Source organism: Macaca fascicularis, chromosome 7 (assembly GCF_037993035.2).
Source record: "Macaca fascicularis isolate 582-1 chromosome 7, T2T-MFA8v1.1".
NCBI classification, from domain to species: domain Eukaryota; kingdom Metazoa; phylum Chordata; class Mammalia; order Primates; family Cercopithecidae; genus Macaca; species Macaca fascicularis.
Genome location: NC_088381.1, coordinates 6646750 through 6661931, shown reverse-complemented (window position 1 = coordinate 6661931; position 15182 = coordinate 6646750). Strand labels below are relative to the sequence as shown.

Here is a 15182-nt window from a genome sequence, read left to right as displayed (position 1 = left end):
TGCAAATTACTTTTAAAATGAAATAAAAATCTATTCCAATTCCACTCAGAATTATAATTTTAAGGTTTAGATGGCAAAATAAATATTCAAAAACAGCAAAAAAAAAAAAAAAAAAAGGAAAAGCATAGCAATAGAAGGGTTTGCTTAGCAGAGAGTGATACCCTGTGAAACCACTGAGTCAAGTGTAACAGGGTGGCAGCCATGGGGTGGGCAGAACAAAGTATGCAAATAGGTCCAGGTATGTTGAGAATTTAATATAAGGCAAGGCTGGCATTTTAGTTCAGTTCAGTGGGGAAATGTACTTAAATAACTCACTCTCAATCCAGAAGAAAGCAAAACCAGATTATTTACTATTATAAAAATTTCAAATTGATGAAAAGACTCAAAGAACAAAATTTAAATTAAATATAAGAATATATTTCAGGCTGGGCATGGTGGCTCATGACTGTAATCCCAGCACTTTGGGGGGCTGAGGCAGGTGGATCACAAGGTCAGGAGATCAAGACCCTCCTGGCTAACACAGTGAAACCCCATCTCTACTAAAAACACAAAAAAATTAGCTGGGCGTGGTGGCAGGCACCTGTAGTCCCAGCTACTTGGGAGGCTGAGGCAGGAGAATGGTGTGAACCTGCGAGGCAGAGCTTGCAGTGAGCCGAGATTGTGCCACTGCACTCCAGCCTGGGTGACAGAGCAAGACTCCATCTCAAAAAAAAAAAAAAAAAAAAAAAAGAATATATTTCAGTAACTCTGTAGTCCAAGAAACCTTCCAAAGTGAGAGAGAAAGCTCATCAGCCATGAGAGCAAGATAATGTAAACATGTATGGGAAAACATTCTGAAAAGAAAGTCCTAAGGCAAGTGATACAGTGGGAAACACACACACACACACACACACACACACACACACACACACACGAAATATATGTTTTAGTCTTTATTACAAAGAGAGAAACAAATTGATAAGAAAAGGCAAACTAATCAATAGAAAATGGACAAAGTACATGAACAGCCAAGTTACAAAGGGGAAATCCAATGGCCTAACAAGCAAATGGCAAGATGAGAGTGTAAACAAGACACCATTTTCCACTCTTCAGAGTAGAAAAAGAACATAAACACATTTGATGTAGTTTGGATATTTGTCTCCAAATCTCAAGTTGAAATGTGATCCCCAGTCTTGGCGGGGCGGCCTGGTAGGAGGTGTTTGGATTAGAAGCAGACGCCTCATGAATGGCTTGGACCATCCCCTTGGTGATAAGTGAGCTCTTGCTCAGTTCACACGCAATCTGGTTGTTTAAAGGTGTGTGGCACCTCCCACCCACCACTCACTCTCTCTTGCTCCAGCTCTGGCCATGTAAAGTGCCTGTTCCCTCTTTGGCCACTGCCATGATTTTAAGCTTCCTGAGGTCTCCCCAGAAGCTGAGCAGATGCCAGCACCATGCTTCCTTTAAGCCTGCAGAACCATGAGCCAAGTAAACCTCTTTTCTTTATAAATTACCCAGCCTCAGATATTTCTTTATAGCAATGCAAGAATGGACTAACATAGAAAATCAGTACCAAGGGGTACCTGAAAATGTGAAAGCAACTTAGGAAATGGGTAATGGGCAGAGGTTGGAAGTCTGGAGGGTCCAGAAGAAGACAGCAAGTGAGGGAAAGTTTGGAACTTCTTAGGGATTGGTTAAATGGTTATGACCAAAATATGGATAATGAAAATGGACAACAGAGTCAATCAAGGCTGAGGAGGTCTCAGATGGATATGAATAAATTATTGGGGACTGGAGCAAATGTCACATGTTTTGCCTTAGCATAAGGGAGGAGACCACCCCTCATGTTGTCTTATGCCCAATTTCTGCCTCCAAAGAAAGAAAAAGTAAAAACTAAAAGGCAGAAATGAAATCCACAAGCAGACAGCCCAGCACCACACCCTGGGCCTGGTAGTTAGAGATTGACCCCTGAACTAATCGGTTATGTTATCTATAGATTACAGACATTGTATAGAAAAGCACTGTGAAAATCCCTGTCCTGTTTTGTTCCAATCTAATTACCGGTGCATGCAGCCCCCAGTCACATATCCTGTGCTTGCTCAGTTGATCACAACCCTCTCATGCACACCCCGTTAGAGTTGTGAGCCCTTAAAAGGGATAGAAATTGCTCACTCAGGGAGCTTGGCTCTTGAGACGGGAGTCTTGCCGAAGTCCCCGGCCAAATAAACCCCTTCCTTCTTTAACTTGGTGTCTGAGGAGTTTTGTCTGTGGCTCGTCCTGCTCGTCCTGCTACAAGCAAAGAGCTCAGCTACATTCTGTTCATACCCTAGGGATCTGTGGAAGTTTGAACTTGATGATTTAGGGTATGTGGTAGAAGAAATTGATAAGCAGCAAAGTATTCAAGAAGTGGCATGGCTGCTTCTAACAGTCTGCATTCAGATGCTGGAGCAGAGAAACGAGTTGGAACTTATATTTAAGGGAAGCAGAATGTAAAAGAGAAGCAGAATGTAAATGTTTGAAAAATTTGCAGCCTAGCCATGTGGCAAAGAAAGAAAAAGCTTTTTCAGAAGAATTCGAGCAGGCTGAGGAGCAACTACTTGCTAGAGATATTTGCATAATAAAAAGGGAGCTAAGTGAGTGCTAATACCCAAGACAATGGAGAAAAGGCCCTAAAGCATTTCAGAGACCTTCACAGCAGCCCCTCCCATCAAAGGCCTAGAGGCCTAGTTGGAAAGAATGGTTTCAGGGGCCAGGCCCAGGGCCCTGCTACTTTGTGCAGCTTTGGGACACTGCTCCCTACATCCTGGCTGCTCCAGCTCCAGCCTTGGCTCAAAAGGTCCCAGATACAGTTTGGGCTGCTGCTTCAGAGAGTGCAAGCCATAAGCCTTGGTGACTTTCACATGGTGTTAAAAACCTGTAGACATGTAGAATGCAAGAGTGAATGAGGTTTGGCAACCTCTGCCTAGATTTCAGAGGATGTATGGAAAAGCCTGGGTGTCCAGGTAGAAGTCTGCAGCAGGGGCATAGCCCTCACAGACAACCTTACTAGGGCAGTGCCAAGGGGAAATGTGAGGCAGAAGACCCTACACAGAGTCCTCATGGGGGCACCGCCTAGTAGAGCCGTGAGAAGGGGGCCACCACGTTCCAGACTCCAGAATCGTAGATCTACTGGTGGCTTGCACCCTGCACCTGGAAAAGCTGCAAGCAGAGAGCAGCAGTGGGGGCTGAACTCTGGAAAGCCACAGGGGCAGAGCTGCCCAAGGTCTTGGGAGTCCACCTCTTGCACTGGTGTGCCCTGGATGTGAGATACAGAGTCAAAGGAGATTATTTTGGAGCTTTAAGGTTTAATGATTGTCCTGCTGGGTTTTGAACTTGTGTGGGGCCTGGAGCCCCTTTCTTTTGGCCAACGTCTCCCTTTTGGAATGGGAATGTTTACCTGATGTCTATACCCCATTGTATCTTGGGAGTGAATAACTTGTTTTTGATTTTACAGGCTCACAGGTGGAAGGGACTTGCCTTGACTCAGACGAGAGTTTGGACTTTTGAGTTAATGCTGGAACAAGTCAAGACTTTGGGGGACTGTTGGGAAGGCATGATTGTATTTTGCAATGAGAAGGACATGAGATTTGGGAGGGCCCAGGAGTGGAATGATATGGTCTGGATATTTGTCACCACCCAAATCTCATATTGAAATGTAATCTGCCATCTTGGAGGTGAGGCTTAGTGTGAGGTGTTTGGATCATGGGAGGGGGGAGAGCCTTCATGAATGGCTTGGGCCATCCTCTTGGTGATAAGTGAGCTCTCACTCTGAGTTCATATGAGATCTGATCATTTAAAAGTATGCAGCACCTCTGCCTTCCAACTCATTCTCTCTTGCTCCTACTCTGGCCATGTGAAGTGCCTGTTCCCTTTGCCTTCTGCATGATTGTAAGCTTCCTGAGGCCTCCCCAGAAGCTGAGGAGATGCCAGTACCATACTTCCTGTAAAGCCTGAAGAACCATGAGCCAATAAATCCTCTTTTTAAAATAAATGACCCAACCTTAGGTATTTCTTTAATACAGTGCAAGAATGGCCTAACACACCATACACTGTAATATCCAGTGCTAGCAAGAATGAAGGGAAACACCCGGTTTCACACATGGTGAGTAGAAATATGTTAGGAAAGAAGTCCTAAAATTATTCAGCTAGAAACACACATGTGTTGGCACAGCAAATCCATTCTGGGAATGCAAACCTATAGAAACAAAAGCACCAGTATGTAAGATTACAGGTATGAAGATGTTTCTTTCAGCATTGCTTGCAGTGGCAATTAACAAATAATAACAACAACAAAAACCCAAGCAAAAACAGAATCACCATGAATACAGCAGTGATCTAAAAATTAACATATTATAGAGTAAAATGTAGCTATTAAGAGATTATGTTCATCATCGCCTGCTCAGTGAAACAAGCACTTTGCAGTGTGCTGTGCATTTGACTCTGACGTGTTTGATTTTGAACAAGATAGCAAGAGGAGCAGGAGGAGACCACCAGGATGTTATCAGTCATTATTACACTGGTGAGATCTAGGAGGTGTGCAGGAGAATGTTCTTAAGTGTTCCTCATATATCTCAGTATTGTTTCCTTTGTTATAATAAGCATGTCTTACTTTGATAATGAAGAAAAAGGATAGAGAAGATGGAGCGCATGAGGCAAGAAATGTGGCGCTGAACAGACTTGGAGACTGTTACTTTGGAAATAAGTAAAAGTACTAGAGATGTTTGGTCTGAAAAAACCAGGACTCCAGGAGGAATGCTGGTGTTTACTCACTTATTGGGCTTTTGGGGTCCTAGGAAATCAGACTCATTTTTCTGCTTTTCTGAGGTAGAGGCTGGAGCCATGGATAGAAGCAACAAAGGACATTTCGGCATAGTGTGAGGAAGAAGGCACTAAGAGTCCAATTTGTCTGCACCTGGGAGGTGATGACCCCACCATTCTTTGTACCACCCAACCCACCTGCGAGCTGCGGTGCACTGGCCTGGGCAGCTGTGCCCAGGCTCAGTCCCTCAGTGGTACCTTGGGCAATGTCGTCCTGCCTCTGCGGGCAGGGCCGCTCCACCTTGTGCCCGGGCTGTGGCTCTCGCTCTGGCTGCTTGGGACCCCTCCCTTCGTTGAACACATGCGGCAGATTGGCTGTGTGCACCTGGCGGAGCTGCTCATAGTCGCTCAGAGCGGCTGTCAGGTCCCAGTTTTTGCCTGTGGACAAGAAGTGACAAGAGGTGACAATATGAATGCATGAATTATGGTCTCATCATAGAGAAGAACCGTGACAAGAAGGGTTTCCCATGAGGACATAAACTAATGAATTTTCTACCAGTAGTTCTCATTTTTCAAAGGGGAAAATGGCCCTCTGCATGACTTAAAGTAGATTTCATACCCATAAGTGACGTCCATCTAAAATATGTGACTATAGAGTTTCAGAGCCTTTAGGTTCAAACACACACACACACACACACACACACCCCTAAACATTGCACCCCCGATTATCACATTCGTCTTTGAAAATCAAGTTGTAGAGCTTACTCTCTGAGGGGAACAAAGCGTCAATTAAAGAAAAATGAATTGAAATAATTCTCAAAGTTTCTTTGGGCTTTTGCTCAGAGTTTTACTTTTTAAGCTTACTATGAGAGAAGCAGAAGCTTGGGGGGGATTCTCTTGTTAGTGAGTGTTGGTAGGAGATAGGCTTCCAAGCTCAGGCCCTGCACCGGGTGCGATGCCAGGCTGGGCAGGTGTGCCCTGCGTGGGTACACACTCAGCAGGGCTCCTACCCCGACACGGGGTGCTGGACTGGCACTTCGTAGCACTAGGCGCAGCCACACTGGGGAGTGGGAGGCAGCGTGGGCACTCCGATTCCTGACTCTGAGAGTCAGTGGACTTGTAACAGCAGGAAGGAGTGTCACACACTGCATCCGATTCAGTGAGGCATCATCCTATAGCACGACTGGGCAACTATAGTTAACAATATTGTATATTTCAACATAACCAGAAGCGTAGATTTGGAATGTTCCCAACACAAAGAAATGATGCATGTTTGAGTTGATGGATATCCCAATTAGCCAGATTTGATCACTACACACTGTATGCTTGTATCAAAATATCACATCTGCCCCGTCAATATGTACAACTATTATGTATCCATAAAAATTAAAAATTAAAAAAATTTTAAAAAGAAATCAAAGAATTAAAAAGTTAGCCTTAATTTTAAGGAGCAAATAAAAATAAGCTCCCCTCTCATCTTTTCCATTTTAAGTTACTGGGAACCCCAACAGATGTTACATCAAGTAAGGATGAGAAGGAAAGGCGCAGAGGCCCATGGTGAAACCCGAGGCTGGAAGACTGGGGCAGCCACAGGATACATGTCCTTGATGCTGGGATACTCACTTTTGGGAAGGAATGCAACCCAGAAGAACAGTCAAGAACACAGGTTCTAGAGCCTGGCTTTGAGCCCTGGTTCCACCTTCTAACTAATTCTCTGATGGTGAATATATCATTTCATCACCTAAGGCCTTGCATTCCTTCCTGTACAATTAGGATAACACAATCCATCTAATGAGAACTCTTATGAGGGTTAAATGAGAAAAGGGGATAGTGTTTGTAAAGTTCTTCCTTTATGGAAAGTGCTTAATAGATGGTAATTACCATTATTCTCATTAATTATAGGTTTTTGTTTTATGTTTAACTTCTAGCACTCGGAGTTAAAAGCCAGTGAGTAAGTGATAGAGCTGAGATTCAAATACAGATCTGCCTTGATTCAAACCTTAGCTTTTGGCGTTATCGTTCCCTTGAACCTGACCCAGCTTTGGACATAACAGCTCCTGGTTGCTGACACACCTCCTTCTCTACGTTGCTCACCTACCATGACCCTTCATAACCAGAGTTTACCCTTTCACCTGGATCCCCACTCTCCATCCCCACCTTGCCAATGCATTCAACTGCTGGGTTCTACTCTCTTCTCCACAGATTTACCCATACTCTGTGAGGTTCTCATTCGACTGTTACTAACGCCATGCTCCAAACACACCGCGGCCATAAAATCCATGGGAGGGCACTAGAGGCCTAATTCTAACATGGATATTTTCATACTTCCTCTTCTCTTGCACCCTGGGATGCTCTACGGTCCCTTCACTGGTTCCTTTGCCTCTTCCTGCCCATAAAACACATGGATTCCCCTAATTTTTCTTCTTGCTCTTCTTTACTCTTAATTTATACCCTCCTTTGAAGATTAAGTCCATCTCTATGAGAATAAGCTTAATTCTAGTTACAACTTATATCCTAAGTTTTAAAGCCAAATATCTTGACTATGGCAGATATTAGCTGACTATCCAGTTTCTATTCTCCTCATCTAATTCTATATGCTCAGAATTCTAATTTATTTTGGATAGCAATACACACAGCTCAAAATATTCATTTTCTCCTGCAGATCTTCAAAATATGTTCCTGTTGTCCTATCTTTCTGTATTTGCTTACTCTGTTCCTTCTTCCTGGAATAGTTCCTCCAAGCAGCAAGACAGTACAGCTGTATGGAAGAAGACCTTAACCAAAAGAATTCAAAGACTGAGGACGTTGCCTGTGAAGTTTTCCTTTCAGGATGCCGCAATTTCTGATTATCACCAAACAGCAAGTTATTGGATTACTAGCAGGCACAGGTTTCATGGTAAGAACTACAACCTCTAGTACAGTTTACTGCTGAAAATGTTTATGCCTTAAACTTCTAAATCATTTGATTTTTTTTTCATTGTCTTAAGAGGCAGTGGATTTCAAGTTAAATTTAACATATGTATTTTGGCACTCAGAGAGGGATGAGCTGCTTTAATTTAGTACAAAACCATCATAGCTCTGAAGAAAAACTATAAATCAGATATACATGAACTCACAAGAGGAGGTGAAACAGAAACTGACTGAACTCAGGGGGAAAAGGAGTCAAATTGTTTTAGGAATGAAGTTAAACTATAAGGGAGAAAAGAGAAAACAGACTACAGATTGCATAGCAAGAATGAATGATAAATATGAAAAATAAGGAGACAAAACAGAAATAAAGAAACACAGGGTTAAAGAAAAATGTTAGATATAAAGTAGGTAAAAAAAAAAAAATCCAACATACTCATAATTGGAGCCCCAAATAAGAAATCTAAAATAATGGAAAAGGAAAAAAAAAGAATTTAAAGATTTTAATTAAAAAAACAAACTTTTTGAAATATTTGTTTTTACATATTTAAAGGGCACACTGTATAAGGAAACTGTTCTTAGTCAATACCAACATATATCCTTTAAAAATTATCCTCTTTTAAAGATAAAGATAATTTTTTAAATATGTAAGCAAAAAAGAAAGAAAATCAGGTTGGCAACATACTTCTTGGCAGCAACATTCAATGCCAAAAGACAGTAGGGCCATATCTACAAGATACTGAAGGAAAGAAAGCAATATGAGCTAAGAAGGTTTTATGTACATCCAGTCTACTCTTTTCTGTATAAAGGCTGTAGACAAACCATTTAAAACATGAATAGTTCAGAAAACATTTCTCAAATGGACACTTTTTGAGAAAACTACTAGAGGATGAACTCTAGCCAATCAAGAGATGAATAAGAGTTTGGCAAAGGAGCAGTCAGGCAGCAGTAAGTTTTCTTAACTGCACATCTAAGAAAAAGCAAAGGTAGAGATACAAGTGATAAAGAAGAATATCAATATTGTGTCAAAATGAAAATGACACAATCAACAAAAATGGTAGAATTTAGAAAGCAGAATAAATTTGCAATGCCTCAGCTGTTACACAAGAGACTGCAAAGATAATGTTTACAGTTGACAGGTCAGGCCAGGTGCAGTATTTCACACCTTTGGGAGGCCAAAATGGGCAGATCACTTGAGGCCAGGAGTTTGAGACTAGCCTGGCCAACATGGCGAAACCCCGTCTCTACTAAAAATACAAAAATTACCTGGACATGGTGGGACACGCCTGTAGTCCCAGCTGCTCAGAAGGCTGACGCACAAGACTTGTTTGAACCTGGGAGGTGGAGGTTGCAGTGAGCTGAGATTGCACCACTGCACTCCAGCCTGGGCGACAGAGCAAGACTGTCACAAAAATAACAACAATAACAAAAACACAAGACAAAACTACAGTTGACAGGTCAAATATGTACGTGTAAGCATATTTAATAGTAGAAGGGGAAACAATAAGAACAGACAAAAGATATACTATTGGTTAAATTAGATGGTAGAAGAGAGAGGGGAGAATGAAGGAAGAAGATAGAAGCTTGTTTTATTGAGGCATATAGGGAATAAACTGATACTGTCTAAAGAAAAAGGGATATAGGATATTACATAAAGGCAAACTTATGTAACCACTAGTTATAAACATAATTATAAGTAGTTATAGTTGTTATATACCAGTGGTTAAAAAAGTAACCATTAACATAATTTTTTAAATATCAGGAAAAATATTCTAAAATAAAAAGCTAAGATAGCATAGTGAAAGACATTTAAAATATTTATACAGAAAAACAGAAACTATGACAGAACTAAAACCAACCATATCTGTCATAGCAATAAATGTAAGTAGGCTTAACACAACTATTTAAAGAAAAGGATTTTTACATTATCTCTAAAAAGAAAGATGAATCATTTGCTGTATATAAGAGACACATCTAGAGCAAAGTGATTTAGAAAGGTCACAACTAAAACAGATAGACAGTAGTTTATCAGGTATACAAGACAAAGACAAAACAACAATAACAACAGAACTGAGGTTATGATCTTGTATCAAACAAGGTAGAATTCAGGCCAAAAAGCATTAAGTAAGATGAGGAAAACCACCTTATAAGGCAAAAGTGTTCAATTGGCAATGAAGTGTATTAATCATGTTTTTTATTCTTTGTATTTTATGATGCTTTGACATCCTGGGGCCTTTGTGACCTGGGAGAGGCTGCATCTCCTTGGGCTAGCATATTCCTAGAGATAACAAACTACTCTTCTGCAAGCCTGCCTTTCATATACAAACCCATTAATCCAAAGCCCAGACCCCTCAACCACAGCCTTTCCTACAATTCCAGGCCAATATTCCCCTCCTCTAATCAGCCCAGGGCCAGGTACCAGATAACTCAGAAGGGTCCCTCCACCTTGGGCCTGCTGGAATTACTCAGACGAGCCAACCCTCAACCAGCTTGGCCTGCTTGCCGTGCCCTGCCCAATCCTTCCCATGGAAACTGCAATAAAGGCTCTTGCTCTGGTTTTTCTCCTGCTCCCTCTGCCTCCTGACTATGAAACAGAAACAGATTAAACTCAGGGGGAAAAAGGAGTCAAATTGTTTTAGAAATGAAGTTAAAGTATATGGGAGAAAAGAGAAAACACACTACAGATAGCATAGTAAGAATGATAAAAACGAAAAATAAGTCAAGTAGCCAATGTAAAACAGAAATAAAGAAACAGGGCTTCCCCACATGGCCCTGTGTGTTGTGTCATGCACCCTGCTTCTAGGGAATTGTAAGTAACAAACTTCTTCCTGTATAATAATAATTTCCATATCTGCACACCTGGTTAAAACAAATCCAAAGTACATATGGAAACAGAAGATATAAGAGGTATGAATATCTGCACAGTAAATTAGAAGGCAGAAACTTTATGCGACGGAAACTACCATGAAACACTAAGATCACCACACTGACATACACAATTACCTAGAGCATACCATAAACAGCAGGAGTGACTACAACATGGTAACAAACAGCCTGCAAATCCTGGAGGTCGTAACAACACAGGTTTACTTTTTACTTGTTCCACACATCCCCCATGGGTTGACTGAGCTCTGTGACATACCTTGTCATTCCAGGATTCTGGCTCATAGAGCAGCCACTCTATGCCTATGACTGTGGAAGAAGGATACAAAGCCAGGAGCATCTGCCATCAACAATCAAACACTCTGGGCCAGAGGCGATATCTCACCTCTGTTACAATCCATGGCAAGAACTAGCCACAGGCTCCCATCCAAACACGGGGCCCAGGAACTACATCCTCCCACGTGCCCACAAGCGGGAGTCAGAGAGCGGGACATAGTCCGTGAAGAGCATTAGTGCTTAATACACTGGATGTAAAATTAACACACATAAATAAATAGCCTTTATCTGTGAAGAAAAAGGTGTTAGAAGACATACTGGAAGAATATTCCATACACAATTGCAACTAAAATGATAAAGTAGTGAGGGATATATTTAAAAGAAATACACACAACGTGAAAGGAAAATAAATCTCAAGACCCCAAAATCACTAAGCCAAAGGGTATCAGGCAAACCTGCCTCCCATTTTATTTCTAAATAAGATAGCTACAAAGATAAAAAACACTACATACCTCCCTCACAATTTGCTCACAAGGAAATTCCTTATGGGCTTCAAGATCTTCCTTTAGGGCCTCAGAGCCCTAAAACAGTTCTGTTGCATTTTACCCTGGCAATATACATTGATAGCTCATCTCCGCAGGTGTGGGACAAAGGACAGCCAGAACTCTTAAGTTCTGTTTTAAAGTTCTAAGTCATCTTAGAGATACCTAAGTCATCTCTCTGCTCACCTGAGACAAATGCATATCTGGTTGCTTCCTCTGCCCTATTGTTTATGTAAAAATTCAGATTTACTGAGTCAGACTAAAGCATAAGTGACTATTCCTCTACCTGCCTCTCTCATGTAAATTGTGTATTCAGTGTAAGGCTGATCAAAGACCCAAAAGAAAGCAAACTTTTGTCTCTTATCTACCTATGACCTGGAAGCCCCCACTTCAAGTTGCCCCACCTTCCCAGACCAAACAAACATACCTCTTACACATATTGATTGATGTCTCACGTCTCCCTAAAGTGTATAAAACCACACTGTGCCCTGACTACCTTGGGCACATGTGCTCAGGATCTCCTGAGGGCTATATCATGAACCATTGGTCACTCATATTTGGCTCAGAATAAATATCTTCAAAAGTGTTACAGGGCTTGAATCTTTCTGTCAACAACAGCATAAATGTGGAAAACTTATAATATTCCTCAAGGGCATACAAGTTAAACTGTGCATACCATAAACTGAAAATCCTAATCCCCACCAACTAACCAAATGAACCCTCTCTGGGCCAAGGGGACCCCAGAGACACCTGAAAAACTGAATTCCTGGACACAACTGACCAGCATTAACATTAAAGTACAGATCCTAAGACTGACCAAACAGACTGTGTGGCAATGAGATACCAAATTCCAACCTGACTCTGAGATAGCATCACAAGACAGATAATAGACCCTGAATGAAATCAAATATATTTTACTCCAAAATATATTTCTTTGACATATTTTATAATGGCTCTGCAAAGCTATCTTTGTGGGGGAAATTTGCATTTGTAGAGAATCTCCATTAACGCAGCTAGCACTTTCCTGGTTGCAGGAAAGATTAAGTAAGAGTCTGACACATTGAAAGGTCTGAAAAGAGACATTTACGATGTATTTTCTCTGAAGGCTGCTAGCTGGAGGCTGCCTCTACATAACAAGAATGTTGGCTTCCACAATCCCTTTATCTTAACTCAAGCATTTCTTTCTACTGACTTCAAATCTTTAGGCAAAGCTTAACTCTTTCAACCAATTGCCAATTGGAAAATCTCTCTGAATCCACCTATGACTGTGACCATCCCCACTCCCTGCCTTTCTAAGCATCTTTGAGATGTCCCACCTTTTAAAGTTGAACCGATGTATATACCTTACATGTATGGATCCATGTCTTTGCTTGTAACTTCTGTCTCCCTAAAATGTATAAAACAAAACTGTAACCTCATCACCTTGGGCGCTTGTTCTCAGGACCTCTTCAGACTATTCCCCACGTCATGGTCATTCATACTGGCTCAGAATAAACCTTTTAAAATATTTTACAGAATTTGTTTTTTCCAGCAACAATACTATGTTCCTAGTTTAGGAGACTTAATGTTGTAATTTATTCCTCTAACTTACACATATGATTTGATTCCAGTAAAAACAAAACAAAACAAAAAAAACAGAAGCAGGTTTTGTTTTCCTTCCTTGGAATCAGACAAGCTGATTTTAAATTCACATAAAAAAATAAGGAAGAATAACCAGAGAAACTCTGAAAAGTAAGTACAAAGAGGAGGAAGGAGCACTCTGAGACACTGGCATGAACTCTACCGCCTCAATGACTGGTTTGTGATCAGACTCAACAATGGAACATAATGGTGTAAACCAAAAATAAAATTCGAAGGCCCCCCGACAACCATCTAAATAGGCTCCTTCCTGGGCCAGGGTACCCTAAAATTTAACCGGAAAGACTGGGGAAGGCCAGGGTGGGAAGTAGGGGTCAGACAGGCCTCATTATGCCCTCCTCCTTCTTGGAATGCAGGAAAAGCCAACCAGCATTTAACATCCAACATTTAACATTTAAACATCCACATTTAGCATCTAGCATTTAAAAGCTGACCAGCATTTAACATCCACATTTAACACCCAGCATTTAACATCTAATTGGACTTAAGTCTGATAAGAAACATTTAAAATCTATTCTCTCTGAAGCCTGCTACCTGAAGGCTTCATCTGCATAATAAAACTTTGGTCTCAACAACCTCTTTATCACAACCCAGACATTCCTTTCTATTGATAACAACCAACTGCCAATTAGAAAAATTTTAAATCTACCTATAATCGGGAAGCCCCCACTTTGCACTGTTTCACCTTTCCAGACCAAACCAATGTCCTTTTCCTTTCTTTTTTTTTTTTTTTTTGTTTTTTGAGACGGAGTCTCATTTTGTCACCCAGGCTGGAGCGCAGTGGTGTAATTTCGGCTCACTGCAACCTCTGCCTCCCAGGTTCAAGCAATTCTCCTGCCTCAGCCTCCCGAGTAGCTGGGACTACAGGCTCCTGCTACCATGCCCAGCTAATTTTTGTATTTTTAGTAGAGGCAGGGTTTCCCCCATGTTGGCCAGGCTGGTCTCAAACTCCTAACCTCAGGTGATCCGCTGCCTTGGCCTCCCAAAGCACTGGGATTACGGCCATGAGCTACTGTGCCTGGCCGCAATGTACATCTTAAATGTATTTGACTGATGTCTCCTGTCTCCCTAAGATGTATAAAACCAAGCTGTGCCCAACCACCTTGGGCACATGTTATTAGGATCTCCTGAGGCCTGTGTCATGGGCCATGGTCACTCATATTTGGCTCCAAATGTCTCTCCAAATATTTTACAGAGTTTGACTCTTTTCATTGACAATGAAAAACCCCAAAGAGAATCAAATACACACAAAATGTTAAAAGACAGTTGTCAACTTGGGAAAATGTTTGCAACTCATATCACCTACAAGGGGTTTATATCTGAAGAATGTCAGGTCCTGGAAAAATCTGAGGAAAAAACACGAGGCAGGAAGTTTGTCAGGGGATTGGGCAGAAAAAGTAGCAGGCCCACAGTGCAGGTGCAGTATATTGTAACAAATACTGTAATAAAAAATATTTTTTTCTTTAAGTCAGGAAAGTTCACCTTTTCACTTAAATGAAACACATTATGGCTTCTTTTTGTCTTATACAAAATGCCAGTATCACTATTCTTGTACTTTGGGGCCACTATTAAGTAAAAGAAGGGTTACTTGAACACAGGTACTGTGATGCCAGGATAGCTGATCAGATAACTGAGATGGCCACTTAGTGATGAATGGGTGGGTGACATGTACAGCCTGGACCCACTGGACAAAGGTATGATTCACATCAGGGTGAGATTTCATCATGCTACTCAGAATGGTGCATGATTTAAAACTTATGATTTCTGGAATTTTCCATTTAATATTTTCAGATCGTGATTGACTGCAGGTAAAACTGAAGCCTTAAAAACTGAAACCGTGCATAAGGGGGGCTATTGTATGTATGTGCCTGTGTGTATGTATATATGTATATATGCACATGTATACACATACACACATGCACACACATATAATAGCTCCCCTAATCCACAGTTTCAATACAGATATACTCTCTCTACATATAGTACATATGTGTACTCATACACACTATATATAGTATGTGTGTGAGTGCATGTGTATGTATCTGTGCCACATAATCCACTGTTTTGTGAGTTTTCCATTACTTGGAGCCCAACGCATTCCTAAATAATGTAGGGAAAAATACAGGAGAACAAACAATGGCAGGGGGAACTATGTGCTAT

The 15182-nt window shown here is 41.2% G+C and overlaps 1 protein-coding gene across 12 annotated transcripts in view; it reads right to left on the bottom strand.

Moving 5' to 3' along the window:
* OTUD7A (OTU deubiquitinase 7A) overlaps window positions 1–15182 on the bottom strand; it is a 374921-nt gene that overhangs the window by 88584 nt on the left and 271155 nt on the right. For 7 of the 12 annotated variants that reach the window (XM_065547661.1, XM_073995374.1, XM_045395226.3 and 4 more), the window contains one exon: window positions 5035–5214. In XM_065547661.1, coding sequence (XP_065403733.1) covers window positions 5035–5214 — 180 coding nt within the window. Of the gene's footprint in view, window positions 1–4974; window positions 5215–15182 lie in introns of all 12 variants that reach the window. The other 5 variants (XM_045395224.3, XM_045395223.3, XM_065547662.2 and 2 more) reach the window with 1 other exon arrangement.